Source organism: Rutilus rutilus (genome assembly GCF_951802725.1).
Source record: "Rutilus rutilus genome assembly, chromosome: 7".
In the NCBI taxonomy this organism is placed as follows: Eukaryota; Metazoa; Chordata; class Actinopteri; order Cypriniformes; family Leuciscidae; genus Rutilus; species Rutilus rutilus.
Genome location: NC_140221.1, coordinates 29,861,114 through 29,877,047, shown reverse-complemented (window position 1 = coordinate 29,877,047; position 15,934 = coordinate 29,861,114). Strand labels below are relative to the sequence as shown.

At 38.7% G+C, this 15,934-nt stretch overlaps 1 protein-coding gene across 5 annotated transcripts in view; it reads left to right on the top strand.

Annotated features, from left to right (window-relative positions):
• The window catches only part of camkk1a (calcium/calmodulin-dependent protein kinase kinase 1, alpha a), a 92,216-nt gene that overhangs the window by 35,004 nt on the left and 41,278 nt on the right, over positions 1-15,934 (top strand). For all 5 annotated transcript variants that reach the window (XM_084414512.1, XM_084414515.1, XM_084414514.1 and 2 more), the window contains exon 3: positions 8,210-8,618. In XM_084414512.1, the coding sequence (XP_084270638.1) occupies positions 8,316-8,618 (303 nt within the window). In that variant the 5' untranslated portion in view covers positions 8,210-8,315. The remainder of the gene's footprint in view (positions 1-8,209; positions 8,619-15,934) is intronic.

Here is a 15,934-nt window from a genome sequence, read left to right as displayed (position 1 = left end):
GTACATACAGATCGTGTAAAAAAGGGTTTGATGTTAGCATGTTGCTTACTTTTAAAAGTAATGCATTGCAATTACAACTAATTGTGTTACATTACTGCGCTACATTACTTTTGCGTTACTTTTTTCTCACCTGGGCTTTGCTTGCTTGTTGGTTTTAATAAGAACAACAAAAAAGTAATATTTTTGGCAAATGTAAAGGCCCTTTCACACTAATAGTGAAATGAATAAGCCTCAGGCTGAAAGAAATGCAAATTCATGCCTGTACAGTAGAGAGTGCGCAGTTAAAAATAAACCTTTCAGCGGTTCTGCCATTCTGGATTGGAGAAGAATGTTCAACACGCTTACAATAGAAATGTTAAAAAATGAAACACAAATGTGGTTTATCTAAAGTCATTTTTGCTTATTAGTATGGTTGAAGTGGCTCATCGAAGGTCAGCAGCAAAGACGTTGGTTAATAAATTGAGATTAAATACAAAGTATATTTGTGTAATTTAATATATTTAATTATTGCAGGTTTGCATAATATTCTGAAATTGCATTTCACTGTTTTTGGGCGAGTGAGATGAGTAAATGCTTGCTCACATTTATTCTAAATCTACAATAACCATCATGTTCACACAGTGTGCATTTACTCACGATTTCTCTCAACATAGGGGCAGGAGAGCTGTCAGTCAATAAATGGAAACATTTGAAAAAGTAACTCAGATATTTTGTTGTAAATTTACGCACTACTTTACTAGTTACTTGAGAAAAGTAATCTGATTGCATAACTCAAGTTACTTGTAATGCGTTACCCCCAACACTGGTTAGACACAATGCGGGCCACCATAAAAATAGCACCTACAGATACTAGATAAAATAGTTTTTTGATTAAACTGTTTTTATCATTAGATTTCAGTATTGAATTAATTGTAAGTATACTCAACCATACTTTTGCTTTATCTGCCATCTGTTATCCTGCTTTAGAATTGGGCCAAAAGATTTCCAAAAAGACTTAGAATGTGTGCACTTTTTTGCACACTCTCTGTGAAATTATGATAATTCTGTGAATAAACAGAATTATCTAATCTCATTATCTAATTAACACACTTCAGCATACAGGAACTAAAAGGTTTTCCAAATTAGCCAAATTAATTTTATTCAGATTTGCCCTCCTATCTAACTCTAAGTTCCAATTATAAGAGGAAAAAACACACAAACAAGAAAGCATTCATAGATGAGATAATTGCAGGTGCAGGTTCCATATGGGCCTAGTGATTCATCTCTTGTTACAGAGATCTGCGTGAGCGACTAGAGTGACACCTAACACCGATCGCATGAGAAGATATATGGACAGAGGTCATTTTAGGGCATTTAAGGCTTGTAGCATGTAACATTAGTCTCTCACTTTCCGTGGTTGCGAAAGAATGTGTCTGGATGAGTCAAAATCTCTATTTTTAAAGATGAACCAAGAATTCTCTGATGGTGTCTCACTTGCACTATTATAATATGCCCATCTGCCCAGGAGGAAGTGAAGTTTCCAGATCAAAATAGGATTTTTTTCTTCTTTTGTTCAACACTGGCATTAAGTTGCACAAAGAGAATTTTATATACTAGCTGGTATATACAGCGGCGGAAATAAGTATTGAACACGTCATCATTTTTCTCAGTAAATATATTTCCAAAGGTGCTATTGACATGAAATTTTCACCAGATGTTGGTAACAACCCAAGTAAGCCATACATACAAAGAAACAAACAAAAATAAGTTCAGAAATTAAGTTATGTGTAATAATGTGAACTGACACAGGGAAAAAGTATTGAACACATGAAGAAAGGGAGGCGCAAAAAGGCATGGAAAGCCAAAACAACTGCTGAAAACTTACTGTAATTAAAAAGAAATCCCGCCCCCTGTCAGTGGAAATTAATAACAGCTGGTTCAGTCCCAAATGATGGCCTACAAAAAGGTCTCATTGCCAAGGTGTCACACAAGACACATCTCATGATGGGTAAAAGCGAAGAGCTGTCTCAAGACCTTCGCAACCTAACTGTTGCAAAACATAATGATGGCATTGGTTATAGGCGCCATTCTAAGCTTCTGAATGGTCCAGTGAGCACTTTTGGGGCCATAATACGGAAGTGGAAAGACAATAATTTCACCATAAATTTGCCTCGACCATTGCTCCTCGCAAGATTTCTGATAGAGGAGTGAAAAGAATAATCAGAAGAGTTGTCCAAGAGCCAACACTAAGTTGTATGGTGTTTTTAGGGTAATGTGCACTGCCATTTCTCCTCCAAACATGGTGTGTATTATGGCATCCAAACAGTTCAATTTTGCTGTCATGTGACCACACTATATTCTCCCAGTATTTCACTGGCTTTTCCAAATGTTGTGCAGCAAACTTTAAATGAGCTTCAACATGCTTTTTTTTTCAGTAATGGAGTCTTGCGTGGTGAGCGTGCATACAGGCCATGGCGGTGGAGTGCATTACTTACTGTTTTTTTTTAGACAACAGTACCTGCTATCTGCAGGTCTTTTTGAAGCTCTCCACAAGTGGTCCTTGGCACTTGGACAACTCTTCTGATTATTCTTTTCACTCCTCTATCAGAAATCTTGCGAGGAGCAATGGTCGAGGCAAATTTATGGTGAAATTATTGTCTTTCCACTTCCGTATTATGGCCCCAAAAGTGCTCACTGGACCATTCAGAAGCTTAGAATGGCGCCTATAACCAATGCCATCATTATGTTTTGCAACAGTTAGGTTGCGAAGGTCTTGAGACAGCTCTTCACTTTTACCCATCATGAGATGTGTCTTGTGTGACACCTTGGCAATGAGACCTTTTTGTAGGCCATCATTTGGGACTGAACCAGCTGTTATTAATTTCCACTGACAGGGGGCTGGATTGCTTTTTAATTACAGTAAGTTTTCAGCAGTTGTCTTGGCTTTCCATGCCTTTTTGCGCCTCCCTTTCTTCATGTGTTCAATACTTTTTCCCTGTGTCATTTCACATTATTACACATAACTTAATTTCTGAACTTATTTTTGTTTGTTTCTTTGTATTGTTGTTTGTTTCTCTGTTTTGGCTTACTTTGGTTGTTACCAACATCTGGTGAAAATTTCATGTCAATAGCACCTTTGGAAATATATTTACTGAGAAAAATGATGACGTGTTCAATACTTATTTCCCCCACTGTACATTTAGAAATTGAGAAAATCAGCTGTGCGTGTTTGCCTCTACTCACTATCATGTTGTTTCCACTCCAGTGAACGTACTTGTTTCGTATAGTGGAGCGCTCCTGCACATGATTTTGCTGAGCGCACTGGATTTTGACAAGCCAAAGGTGTGTGTTTGCCTCCTGGATGTAATATGCAGTGTTTGCTACATTGCGCTCTTGTAACGATTCATTTCAGATGCTTGTAGATAGTGTTGGAATGATTACTGAACACATTTGTGCTGACAGTGACACATAATAGTATGATATACAGTGTTTGTTTCAATTTGACTGATAGCTACAGTAAAGAAGAGTAAAGACATTTATAATGTTACAGAAGATTGCGATTTCAAATAAATGTTGTTCTTTTGAACTTTCTATTCATCAAAGAATCCTGAAAAAATGCATCACAGATTCCACAAAAATATTAAGCAACACATTGATAATAATAAGAAATGTTTCTTGAGCAGGTGTGTGTTTGTTCATTATAAACAGGCCTGAATCCACTGATGACATTGAGATAAAACTGCCCCAGTGCTGAGCCTGACAGAAGGACAATGCTTTGACCCAGTGCTCAAACAGTCAGTGATGCCAGAACGACTTTTAGAATGAAGGTTCGCTACCACAGTATATTAGTTTGAAGGCCTGACTCATGAATATTAATTAGTTTGTGTTGATCTTGCCAGACTGTCCAGTCACGTAACTAATTAAAATTCATGAGTCAAGCCTTCACCTTGTTATTTATTCATAAATGAATGTGCAGATACACTTGAGTTGTACCATAGATGTTCTACGCTGGCTTAGTATTGAGATACAATATTAGAACAGCATTAGATGTTTTCTTGATAAACTGTCAAAGCATTGTATTAATCCAGAAATCAGGTCTGTAACTTACAATGTCAGATTTATGAAGTTTACAAAGTTTCATTCATTTCTCATTTATCACTCTTTCGGGTTCAGGGATTTTGTAGACGCCTGTACTTATTTTTTATTTATTTTTACTTTCTTAGAGCAGGCCAACAAAACATTTTAATATCAGTCATCTAAATTCAGTTAAGTTGTTGGGCCAGGCTCACCTGGGGCAGTTTTAAAAGGCATTTGGGACTTGTAGAAGAAAACCTCTCATGTTTGGTGTCTTTATATTTTGAATAACCTTGAGCAATAAGGTACATGTCCCAAATACGTCAAATCGAGAGTGGCTCCCTTGACATTTGTGTTACAGGATTTCGCTCTGTTTCTGGAGCCTGTCTCATCCCTCAGTGTCTCCAGCTCACTGTAGGACAGAAAGGATTTAGTTGTGATGACATTTCTATTGTTCAGCTGCTTTTCCTATGGTAATTCTCCATTCCCCCTCATAGAGGATTCTCTGAAATGGTTTGCATTGGAACAAGACAATAACAGTAAGAAATGAGTGGAACGATATTATGAGAATGGATGAAGAAATTCATTCCTACGTCTTTCTCTAATGTCTTCATTCCTACGTCTTTCTCAACAGAAAGCTGTTGCTCTATATTTCCATGTAGAGAGCTATATTTTGTACTTCCACTTATTTTATCTATAAAACAAAGACTCAAGCAGATTTCCAGCTCTGCTTTGATTCTCTCTCTATGAAGCGAACAATGTCTGATCATAAGAGAGGCATTGATGTTAGAGAAGCGAACAGTGCCCTTGTTACCAGCAGATGGACAGACAGGTATTCCTGCTCAGTCTTTGCAAATTCTGGACGCTTCAGCCAATGTGTGAACGATTTGCATATTCACTCAGTCCTGAATATCAGACAGTTAGAAGATAGATATTTGACTGCCATACATTTATTGATGTCTGTTGTTCTATCATGTTTTTTAATGTGATTATTGATATGATAATATGCACTGTAAACGATCTGGGGAGATTTTGGAAGTGGAATATGAACGTGTCAGCTTGGCAGATTTGCATTTCTGTTAGTTCTGTCATTATTTTTAGCAAGTTTTATGTATCTTTAAAATGTATTAATTGTAAACCATAATTTAAAAAAAAGTGTGTTTATTATTTGACGTAACATGCAGTTTGGGTTCAGGGTCCTGTAAGGTTCCTAATGATTTGTTAGCTTTCTAAAGCTCTGTTGCAGTGGGGTTGAGTCTGGCCCTGCAGTGTGTTGTTAATCACTAGGCCTCAGACAGCCGTCCCACACGCAGCCTGTGTATGGATAGAAGAAAAGACTATGTCACTGTTTCAAACAGCCACAAACAATCCCCAAACAAACAGATAGATAGATTATTTGAGTTTAAAGGCTCTGAGGGAAATCAGAGCGATATACACACAGTCGCACACACACACACAGACACACACACACACACACACACACACACACACACACACACACACACACACACACACACACACTCACACATGAACACACAATGAGTACAAAGCAGTTCTTGTTCACAGTGGTGGCTCCTAATTATCTTCCGTCTGAGGAAATTGGGCTCCCTTAGAGAAACACTTTTTTTTTTTCAATTAGCTGGTCATGTATGGATGACTTCATTGGCACCTTGCTGCCAGTAATATTCACACCCTCCACACAGTTAATGCCAGAAAAATGCCATCGAGAGCATGATCAAGACATAACTGACCCTCATTAGAGTTGAGGACTGATAATGTTCACACAGAGCCTTTCATTTTTCTACTTGTTTGAAAAGGGTGAGGAATAAGAGCAATGAAATTTGATTGAATGAGGATACAAAATCAGCTTTATTACCATTCCATCTTTTTACAAAACACAGCAAGCATTGTTTTATAGAACAATCTTATATATTATACAATTTTAAACCATCAGCTTATACCACACACAGTAATTCCAGTAAATTACTGTCAAATTAACAGAACAACTGTTCCAGTAAATACACAATTGTGTTGTTCACACAAGCAATAGCATTCCGTCTTTTTACCATTTACCATTCACACATCAGTACCAAGGGTCCCGAGCACAAGACATGCTGCAAACTGTCAGACGGCCGTCTAGCGCATGTTCAAATAATTTAAAGCAGAAGAGCTTCGTGTAAACGGCTCCGACAGAGCTTTATCATAATCATAAACTTGCCTTGGCCACACCAGACTTTGAGCATGCAAAATGTCTGCGGATACTGCAACAGTCATGATATGATGTCACACTGTGCCATCTTTTTTTAAAACCTATATTCAACATATAACAAATAATAATAAATCCAACATGTAAAAAACAAAACAATCTACTCCACTTTACTGTAAAAAGTTTGCATTCTTTTAATTCTGCTAAGAGGTCATGTTGTGGTGTGTCAATCTTCTATTGGTCACACATCCAAAACGTCTTCGGATGAGCTTGCGTTTCCGGTCTCCCAGATTTGCATGCTTTTGAATGCAGGTCAAAGGAAGAAAAAGTGTAGTGTGACCCCTTTATTCTTTGTTCACACATAGCATTATACCAATAATTCACTGGTAATATTACAACTTTTCATACCGGGAAATTGACAGACCTGATTAACCGGTCCTGTTCACACATGATTTACAAGTAATTTACCATTAAAGACTGTATGTGTGAAAGGGCCTATTGTCAGTGCAACAAAGTTGAGCAAAGTTTAACTTTATACAAATTAGCAGTGATACTGCAACCTCTTAACCTTTTTGACTCAAAGGATCCCCTCTGTATTATATATACACAGATAGATATTTAAAATATGTATAATATATAATATAGGCTATTAATAAAAAACACAATTAATTTTGTGATTCCAGAAGGTGTTTTTTTTTTTTTTTTTTTTTCATTTTAATAAAGTTAGATTGTTTTAATATATTTATAATCATTTTATATTCATATATTCCTATTTGTATAATTCATAATTATCCTGTGGCCCCCAAGTTTGCTGAGGCACTGCTTTAATGTCCCCTTGTAGACAGTCATTTTATCCCTTAAAACTCATATTTGATCACCAAAATTACATATTTAAACGCTTTTTCCTGTTAATTTTTTTTATTCATGCCTTAAAATAGCTTGAATATAAGTCTACACCCTTGCTTCATTTAGTATACACAGATATACGAATATGCAAATTAGCCCCGCCTCCACTCAATCACATGAGCTCAGAATACCTGATCCACTCGGTTAACTTTACTGTAGTAAACGCTGCACAGTGGCAAGTGGAAATACTGGTTTAATTCAGCCATAAATTCAGTTTGAACCAGAAACTGATTCAGAAGAAGTGGAAGAGTGAAATATACAGACTTGTAGATGTATCAGAATGGTAATGTGTTTTATATATCGCTCTCTACAACATTGAATACATAACAGTAATTAATATGATTAGCCTTTTGCTTGACTACGTTATCAAACATCTAATAATGTGTTGTTACACAAACCATGTTCCTATTGGCCACCTCAGAGTCAAGACAGCTACCTTCATCAGCATTCAGCAAAAATCAGCATTCTTAGAAACGCTTTGAACAACTTAAAACATCAGTGGAGAAAGGCAAATAGTTATCATAACATCGTAATATACATCATATACATAATTCACCCGCTATATTGCTAAATGTACCCGATTTTTCATATCAACAGAAAAATTTACAGAGAAAACCTGGCTTCTCTTTGAGACTCCCCTGCTTCAGAGCAGTTAATAACATGCTCCCCGGCACATTGACGTGATTGGATACAAGGAGGTTTGTGACGTAAGAAACACCTGCAATTTCAAACCGCGTTTTTGAGACTGCATCTTTGGTTCACTGGAATTCTACTCCGCAATGGTGTTGACTTATGAATTTGCACATGGTTTGTCTTAAAGCACATTAAAAACAGCACATAGACTTATAAACAACATTAAAAACTTGATTTTCACCACAAGGGGTCTTTAAGGGAAGACAGTCCATTCAGGGGCCATCTTGGAAGCATTCAGCTCCTGCCTACTTGAATGAGAAAAGTTGGTCAAAGTTTTGTCCAAATTATGTTTCAGTAACGTACTCTTATTGTTACTTTTTGTCTCTTCCTTCTCTATATCTGTCCAAATAGCCACAGCTTCCTGTAACTGCAAACCAACTTTGGAGGTTTAACACTTAATGTAAAAAAACCCACACACCCCTCCTCCCTGCCTCAAAGCTCCTCATACTGCATCATCATGGCGATGAACAGTGATCCTGGTTGCGTCGGGTTGGACCTTGACCCAGACTCTTCCCCGACTGCTGAAATGACTGACAAGATGTCCGCAATGTCCCTGAGGTCTGATCCCACCTCCAGTGTAGTGAAGAATGGGACAGGTGTGAAGAAAGCTCTGCCCAGGAGGCCACACCTGTCAGACAGGAAGATGTCATTGCAGGAGAGAGGGACGTACGCATCTTCTGGCGGCGGGGCTGAGCGCTACTCCCGAATAGCCAGACAGCCAACCATCGAGTCCAGACGAGTGTCCATCTCAGACTCGCAGGTGAGAGACATTTAAATATTGCCAGGAATTGCAATGGTTGTGTATGAAATATTATTCATCTGATCATTACATTTACTTTTTTAGGACTTGATAGATTGTTTTGATGACCGATATCTTCAGGGTGGCCAAAGGCCGATATAAATATTTAATAAATAAATGTTTAAATTTTTACTTTATATAACAACTTATTGATTCTGTAATCCTATTGTAGCATGTTTTGCAAATAAAGAAGTTGTTAAAACATGACAAACAAAAAGGTAAATGGTGCAATGGTTAAAAAAAAAAGTAAATGGTAAAAGAAATGGCAAATGGTGGAAATTATATAAAGTAATATGGTAAGTCTGCACAGTGAAATCATATTTTCTCAACAAAACAAAAAAACTAGGTAATGCTGTTTTTACAGACAAAACACAGTGAATATGACATAACGGTCAACTTTTAACTGACATAAAACCTGGTGAACAAGCGGCTCATTTGAATGTACGCAAATGCAAATGTGATCTGAAAGCAAGATAGATTTTGTGTAGAATGAATTAAATCTCATCCTGTTCTTCAAACAAAGTTATCATATAGCTTAAGGTTTGTTGCTTGTGTTTCTTCAGTGACAGCAGATTTGTGCATGGATGGAACAGATTTCTTAAAGTTTGTACGGTTCTTGGAATTAAATATTTACTAGATAGTCAAAGACATGTTTAAATTATATTAATGTCTATTTGCTGAATGCCGATGCATATGAAAAATCTGGTTACATCTGACTGTCTTTCTAGTATGAAATCCTCTCTTACATAGCATGAAGAGCGTGTGTGTGTGTGTGTATTTGAAGCAAAACTCATTTCCTGTGATTAGTGTCCAGGACAGGTCATGGGGTGACCCATACAGCCATACCTTAATAAGGCTTTTTTCATTCATACACAGCCTCAGCACCCCCTCCCTTCTCATAACAACCGGCTCCTATTAAATAATATCTTTGTTCTGACCTGTAAGGTGGTCTGTGTGTGTTTGGGTGTTGTATTGTGTGTGTGTGTGTGTGTGTGTGTGTGTGTGTGTGTGGCCCCGTTTCTTCCTGGATACATGTTTGTGAGTGTTAATTTGGCTTAAGCCTGTCTGAAGAATGAGAAGCTGCTTTGCAAGGAGCATCAGCTGGTCGGGTTCTCCTCATCTGCTCTCACACTTCTCCAGTGATAGCCGCCGAGGGGAAACACTCGTAGCTCTAAGGGCCCTATCTTACACCCGGCTGCACGATTAATCGCACTTTCCATGTAATCGCACTTAAATCGAGATGGCTTATCGCGATTTTAAAATCGCAAAGGCTGCGATAATTTTTTTTTATGCGCAGTTTAATAATAATAATAATACATTTTATTTGTATTGCACTTTACACGTGAAGAACACATCTCAAAGTGCTACAGGTGCACAGGTAAAAACACTGAACATAAAAACAGTCAAAAACAGCAAGAAACAAAATTATATTAAGAAAATGCAATGCAAAATAAGTGAGTCTTTAAATTATTTTTAAAAAGCTCAATAGATTGTGGCGACCTTAGGTGGTTGGGGAGGGTATTCCACAGTCGAGGCGCAGCCACCTGGAAGGCCCTATCTCCCATAGTGCGGAGTTTGGACTTGGGGACCTGGAGTTGGTGGCTATCAGAGGAACGGAGATGTCGAGTTGGGTTTTGCCTATTGATGAGGTCTTGGAGGTACACTGGTGCGCTGCCCTAGACACACTGATAGGTCAGGAGACAGATCTTATACTCAATCCTGAACCTAACAGGAAGCCAGTGAAGTTTATGGAGGATGGGTGTGATGTGCTCTGATTTACGCACCCTCACCAGGACCCTTGCAGCGCAATTCTGAATGTACTGCAGTCTCTGCAGGCTACTGCCAGGGATCCCGATGAGGAGTGCATTGCAGTAGTCGAGCCTGGAGGAGACAAAGGCATGAACCAGCTTCTCTGAATCGGAAAGGGAGAGGGAGGGGCGGAGTTTAGAGATGTTCCGGAGATGAAAGAATGCAGTCTTACAGATAAGTTGGATGTGGCTGTTAAATGATAGGTGGGGGTCAAATCGAACCCCCAGGTTTGTTATAGAGGATGTGAGAGAAATGTCATGGCCAGCAAATGAGTAAATGGTCAGGGTGGAGGATCGGAGTTGGTGTGGGGTCCCAATGAGGAGACCTTCAGTTTTGGAGCTGTTTAGCTGAAGGAAGTTGTCAGTCATCCATGACTTTGTCTCCTCCAGGCAGGCAGTTAGAGTGGGGATTGATGATGTGGGGGATGTGGGGTCCAACCTGACATAGAGCTGAGTATCATCAGCATAGCAGTGGAAAGCAACTCCATGCCTGCTTATGATATGGCCCAGGGGGAGCATATAAATGGAGAAAAGGGTGGGGCCGAGGACCGAACCCTGAGGCAATCCACATGTGACTGTGTGGGGCCTCGACCTGGCTCCCCCCAGGGCCACATACTCAACTCTATCAGTCAGGTAGGACTGAAACCACTGAAATGCTGTGTGTGAAATGCCGATGAAGTGTTGCAGACGGTGGAGGAGGATGGCGTGGTCAACAGTGTCGAAGGCAGCTGAGAGGTCCAAGAGCAGAGAGAGGTCCAAGAGATTTTAAAATCGCAAAGGCTGCGATTAATTTTTTTTTTTATGCGTAGTTTGTCATTGATGTACGGCTCTGTAAACGCTGCTCCATCTGAAAGCACTGTGAGTTTGAGTCACTTATAACGTGCATTTGAAAAAACAACACGCGTCAAACATCTTTCCAAAACATGAGAAGCATTTATGAACCTCTTTTTAATAACGTGCAACATTTAATAACATGCATTTACTCCAAACTCACTTCATAACGACAGTTGAGCTCCTCCTCCTGTGAGATGATGTGCCTTCTTACACAGAATAAGGCAGTCGTGTATTTATAAGTCATGTTTAATCAAAGCGTTTCAATCTTCTGTTTATTCAGCTACAACGATAGGGATTTCCTGGAATGATGCGCATTATTGTACTTGCAGCGGGGCATATTTATCGTGTTTGCATGAGAGCGCCCTCTGGCGTTCAAATGGGGCAGTATTTACTACCAATCAGCCGCACTCCACTGACAAGCTGCGCACAAAATAATCGCAGCCTTTGCCAAATCGCGTGCGGTTTTATTGCGATTAATCGTGCAGCCCTAGCGCCAAGCGCGATGCAAGTGTTTTTTGCAAATTTCAGTCCGACGCAGTTATCATTTTCACGTCCTGCGCCACATTGTTTAAATAGCAAATGCATTTGCGCCCATTTGTGCGCTCATGGGCGTGCCGCGTGCTGGTCTGAAAACGAGGTGTGTTCTGGCGCGTTGCTATTTTGAGGCAACAGAAATAGACTGCGCCATTGACCAACTGAAACCTGGTCTAAAGTCAATGGCGCAATATTTATTTTTGTTATTTAAAGAGCGCGTTTGTAATGTGCACACTCTGCTTATTAAACACACGGGGATGGACAGCAGCACACAAACATGCCAAATATTTCAAATAAAAGGATTACAATGTAAAAGATTATTATTGTGTACATAAAGATATGGTGGAATCTGGCTTGTCCCATAGATGATCTGCTTGCGCACTTTTACCTCGCGCACGAGCAGATCCGTTTGCCCTCTGGAGACGGCTTCGGTCTTTCCACTATCAAATTTCTTCATGTAAATAGCGAATCTGCCATGGCTCGAGCGCAACTGGCATTTAAAGGGAATGGGAGATTAGACTCTGATTGGTTTAACGCACGTAAATACCAAAACACACTCATTACTCATTATTAGAGAATAGGGACAACCCTTTTAGTTCAATAGCGCGCCGAGCATTTTTCCTGTCATTAAACTAGCAAAAGTTGATTCGGACAAAGTGACCTTGCACCCTGTGCTTTAGACTATGCGCTTAGATCGTTAAAATAGGGCCCTAAAGCTATTTAGGTTGAATAATTGTAATGTTCATACAGGAGTATTTGCAGTTTTTATTTACTAAAACTCTGTCAATATTTATCAATATTTACAAATCAAACTCATCCAGTTGAGTCAGTAAGTGAGCTCCACTGGAGGAGTCCTATTTGTAAATAAGTTATCATTAATAACTTTATAACATTAACAAACTGAAGTAAAGCATTTATTTGTCATTTGAAAGTGTACTGCTTTAAACCCAGTTTGACCATATCAGTCTGACTTTTGGCTTCATCCAGTGTGCATTCAGACTGTTACTGGCCTCAGCTGGAAAGCTTCAGTGTCCATTCATTGCAATTGGATTGAAAAGGGCAACATGTTTAGTTTGTTATTAAAAATTGCATTTGGTGTTCCACAGAAGAAAGATTGTCATGGGGTTAATTGTCATGTCAATTAACGGTAGTGTTAATTAAAAAAATTTTACTTATGAAAATATATTATAGAAAACGTCTCGGTTACTAATGTAACCTTTGTTCCCTTTCAGTAATAGGGATCCCAAACCGAACGTGAGCGACTGAAAGGGAACTAAGCGACCCTATAGAGTAAATACCTTAAATGGAAATGATGGGTGTGTATTATGCTAATTACTAACTGTAGGTACACGGCCCTTTAATTGCTATAATCTAGATTCATCGACATTAGATCCGGAGTAAGAACAAACTGATGTGTATCTCATCCAACTTTTACACAATTAATTGTGAATGAGCCCCATTTTATGTGAATTATAATTAATGATTTTTCTGAGGTTGAGGTGTCCTGTTCCCTTCTTAACCTGAGTCTGTTTATCATGTGATTCTGAGGCTCTCAACCTCTCATTCTATTCCTCACTCTCTCTCTCCTTTCACTGTCTTTCTCTCTTCATCCCAGGAGCTTGTCATACAGGACATGCAAAAAAAAAAAAGTCTGGGGTATATTCTCTCTCTCTCTCTATCATTTCCTCTCTCAGACTTCAGACAGCTGTCATACATACTCTCCTGTCCACGAGCGAGCAGCACATCACACCTTGACAGTCCAGCAAATAATTGACTGTCAGGTTTCATATGGCTGGATATTTCTCTTTTCTTTTCTCTTTGCTTTTGCTCTTTCTCTTTCTCTGTTTCGTTTTCCCTTTTGCCCTTTTCCAGTTTGCTCTCTTGTACTATTTTCTTCACTGACCTTTGTCCATGATGCTCTCATGCCCTTTCTGTAAAATGCTTTGCTCCCTCTCCAGCATTAACCCCAAACACATGCACACAAACGTACACTACTTATTGTACACCCGGTGATCCCAGATGTTATTGTAGTACAACATTTGAATGCACAATACGGTTGTACCTTACTTAAACCGAAGATTATCCGGTTTAAAAAGAAAAAAAGGACCAACCTGGAAGAGGACCAAACTGAAAATTGAGCCTGTGCGCTAATCCTGTCTGTCACGCTTAAACGTTTTTTTCCCTCTGTGAAAACCTCAGCTCTCTCTTTTGAACTTTCTCTAACATAACATACAGTAGACAACAAGAAACTTCCCACATCACTATTCCCCTTTTTTGTGTGTGGATATTTCTACTCTCTTCTTCCTCTACGTATGAAATTAAATATGGTAAAAGTGTAGACTACTATGAAAAATGTATGCAATTTGCTTCAAGTAAGGGCTCTATTGTTCTTTAATTCCTAAGCCATGACAATATGAATAATTGATGAATGATATGAATTAATAATGGGATGAATAATGTTATTAATATTGTTCCTTTTCAATAGGCATGCACAATGTATTGGTTCTGGATTTGGTTATATGTAACAAATGTAAGGTCTTGTCTAAACTAGTTCCTTCTAGTCTATAATCATTCTTTAAGCTATGTTTTCCTATAAATTAAATGTGAAATACAGACATGAAGTATTGTCCCCTGCTCTTGTTCTTGGTGAGTTTTGACCATCTGCTTGTGTGTGCAGGTGCGGGTTTACTGCAGTGCAAAACTCACTGAGTGTGTGCCAGTAATAGTCTGGACTCAGCCAGGAGTCCAACTTTCCTCTCTTCTGCCCTCACCCCATCTCTCTCTCTCTACCTCTTCATCTTATTTCCCCATTCTCTCCCTCCTGTTCCTCACAGTCTTTCCTCCTGTTCCTCACAGTCTTTCTTCCTGTTCCTCACAGTCTTTCCTCCTGTTCCTCACAGTCTTTCCTCCTGTTCCTCACAGTCTTTGCTTTATTCTGTTTGAAATTGCTGTAATGTTGTTGTTGAGCAGGGATGTAACCATTGTAAATTCATCTTTCAGTATCAGTTTTAGGAGCACATTTTTTCAGTATAGCACAACAGAACAAAGAACCAAAAGAAGATGGCACAGTTTGTTGATGTTTTTAATCATTTAAACTAAATTGAATGCTGTTAAAAAAACAACAAAGGTCTCTGTTCCGTCTCTTTATAATACTACAACATTTGCAGTACATTCTAGCTTGTGGAAAGCGACAACGTCACATTTCTGTTATTAGTGCAGAATTGTTTGCAGTCGCAGTGTTCCCTGCCGCGGTGAAAACTCTGCAGTTCACAATGCACCGAGGTTGCTGATCCAGATAGTATTTGTTTTGCCAACTTGGCTACCTGCAAGTCTTTTTGCACTTGCCAGCTGATTCACATGAAACAATCTGTTTTTGTTTTCAGATGCCTTTTCTTCTTCAATAATGGTCTTGTTCTGACCTTGGTTGTGGAACGGTTCAGTCATAATTTCATGAATGATAATCCAGAGATAATCTTGATACTTAAGAGCTTGCTGACTCTAGGCTGGTCACCAGTGACATCATGCTCATACTATTTTTCTAACGTTATTGCAACGTTCAGAGCGTTGCGTGATCAACTGCTAAATTCAAATCTGCAGAGACTGATGCGCTCACTTGTCATGTATCATATGACAACTGTTTAGTGTTTTCAGCCATATAATCTTAATTTTAGGTTTCTGACATTTTAATACACGTATTGCTAGGGGAAAAACATTTATAGTTTGTAAAATACGCACTGATGTCAATGGAAGCGGCAATAATAATCCTTTCATAATCGGATGACATGTTTTATTGATATCACACATTGTAGGTAACTATAAAGTTTGCTCTATTCTTTTCCCAGTTTACTGACCACTTACTTTCATGTCTGTTGGGAGAAGTGGAGGAATGTTGTAAATCAGACAAATTCTCTGAATTGCAGCTGCACCCGTCGACCATTATAGATCAACTGACATGATCATTATAAAGGTGGTTAACCGACAAAATGTATGAACTGGCATGTATTTGAGAATCTGAATATCAGATATTTCATTATGTTGTTAAAAAAAAAAGGGAAAATTGAAATAAAACTAATACATCAGTCAAACAGCGCTATTGTGGCG